Source organism: Athene cunicularia, assembly GCF_003259725.1.
Source record: "Athene cunicularia isolate RWA chromosome 17 unlocalized genomic scaffold, athCun1 chr17_part1, whole genome shotgun sequence".
NCBI classification, from domain to species: Eukaryota; Metazoa; Chordata; class Aves; order Strigiformes; family Strigidae; genus Athene; species Athene cunicularia.
In genome coordinates, this window is record NW_020799122.1 from 1,049,128 (window position 1) to 1,050,768 (window position 1,641).

The 1,641-nt window shown below is 45.3% G+C and overlaps 1 protein-coding gene across 1 annotated transcript; it reads left to right on the plus strand.

Annotated features, from left to right (window-relative positions):
• The first annotated feature begins 262 nt into the window (after positions 1 to 262).
• Positions 263 to 1,325, plus strand: RPL35 (ribosomal protein L35). Its single transcript, XM_026860633.1, has 3 exons — positions 263 to 266; positions 336 to 454; positions 1,106 to 1,325. Exons 1-3 carry the CDS (start codon positions 263 to 265, stop codon positions 1,253 to 1,255), a joined length of 273 nt encoding a protein of 90 aa, XP_026716434.1. The 3' UTR covers positions 1,256 to 1,325.
• Positions 1,326 to 1,641: the final 316 nt, after the last annotated feature.

The following is a 1,641-nucleotide window of genomic DNA, read 5'->3' on the forward strand; positions in this document are numbered from 1 at the left end:
CGGAGGAGCTTCCCCGGGCCTGAGAGGGCGCTGGGGGAGCCGCGGCCTCCAGCCGGTGCCGTGCGGGAGCCGCGGCCTGGGCGGGGGGAGGCCGCGACGCGCTGTGTTCCAGAGGTGCTTTCACCGTCCGGGTGGTGAAACGGGGGAAACAAAGTAGTGTGGAAGAGGAACGGATGTTTGTAGGCTTGAAAATCGGGTTGTGCGTCTCTGCTCGGAGCCCGTTGAGCTGAGATGTGCCGGAAGCTGCTGGTGTTTTGCCACAATGGGTACGAGGAGGGTTACTTGGCTGTAGTTTCGGTACCCCGGGTTTTAAGTCGTTGGTGCTTCTCTTCCAGCGTGTCCTGAGACATGCTCTTGTTTTCCCTCTTGCAGACGTGTGGTGCGTAAATCCATTGCCAGGGTCTTGACTGTCATCAATCAGACCCAGAAGGAGAACTTGAGGAAGTTCTACAAGGTAAGGCATCATGCAGCGTGGTCTTTTTTCTCTTGCTCTTTTAAAATACCTAGTTTGTAGGAAGGAGCTTATTTTGTTGATTATTACTTAACAGCTTAAAACTCAAGAAAGACTCTATGTTCAGTTTCAAAGTTGTCTGGGTATGGTTCCTTTTTAAATATTATTGCAAGACTACCCTAAATTCTGTACACTTTGTGCAAATGTGCTTTTGCCAGGAATCTTCTGGGCAGCATCGCTTCTCTGGTGTGTAGTACACTTTCTAGGAGATGCAGTTTCCAGAAATGGAGATACTCTGTTTCCTGAGTTGTAAACATTTTTTTTTATCCCATTAAGTTTCTATAACTTTTAGAATAATATCTCTTGGGGTTGGGATTATACAGAGGAGGAAATTCAAGAAGTGCTGGAAAACTGGGGCTTGTAAGATTAAGTGTTACTTAAGCCTGAATCAAGGCTAGCACAACTGGTACAAAAGTCAGAATCCTGTTTCCCAGCGGTGAGAAGCTCTCTTAAACTTTTAGTCTGTAACGACAGTCCCAGCAAGAAGCAGCTTAAGGCGCTGCTGGTGTCCTTGCAGACAGCTCGGCTCTCTGGGAGCTCCTGCACCCTGTTGCTGCCTGGCAACTGCTCAAACTTGTGTATTTTTGCAAACAGGGTAAAAAGTATAAGCCTCTTGATCTGCGGCCTAAGAAGACTCGTGCCATGCGACGCAGATTAAATAAGCATGAGGAGAATCTGAAGACCAAAAAACAGCAGCGAAAGGAACGTTTGTACCCTGTCCGGAAATACGCCATCAAGGCATAAAACTGCAGTGCCCGAAACTCTTTAATTGTGTTGGATGAGTATGTCTCATTAAATGGAATTTTGTTTGGAAGCTGTCACTGGTGGTTTTTTTGGTAATGGTGGGATAAAGAAGTGATCAGCTTTATGGAGGAAAAAATGAGAGGCTTCACAGAACGTTTATTTGAACTTTTATTGCTAATGAAAATATTAACTGAACTTGCAGTTTAAGACTGTTTTCCTCTTTTAGGAACAAGTACGTGGGTGCAGATCACTGAAGCTGGTCCAACTTAACGTGTAAAAAAGTCTTTAACTTGAGATTGATTTAAAATGGAAACAGTGCAGGTGTTCACAGTGGGCCAGTGTTCATCACTTCAGTAGCTTAAGAGTAAACGCTTAAAAGTTTTTTG

Coding starts and splice junctions, on each gene's coding strand:
- RPL35 (XM_026860633.1), top strand. Junction 455..1,105: donor ACTTGAGGAAGTTCTACAAG/GTAAGGCATCAT, acceptor TTTTGCAAACAG/GGTAAAAAGTATAAGCCTCT.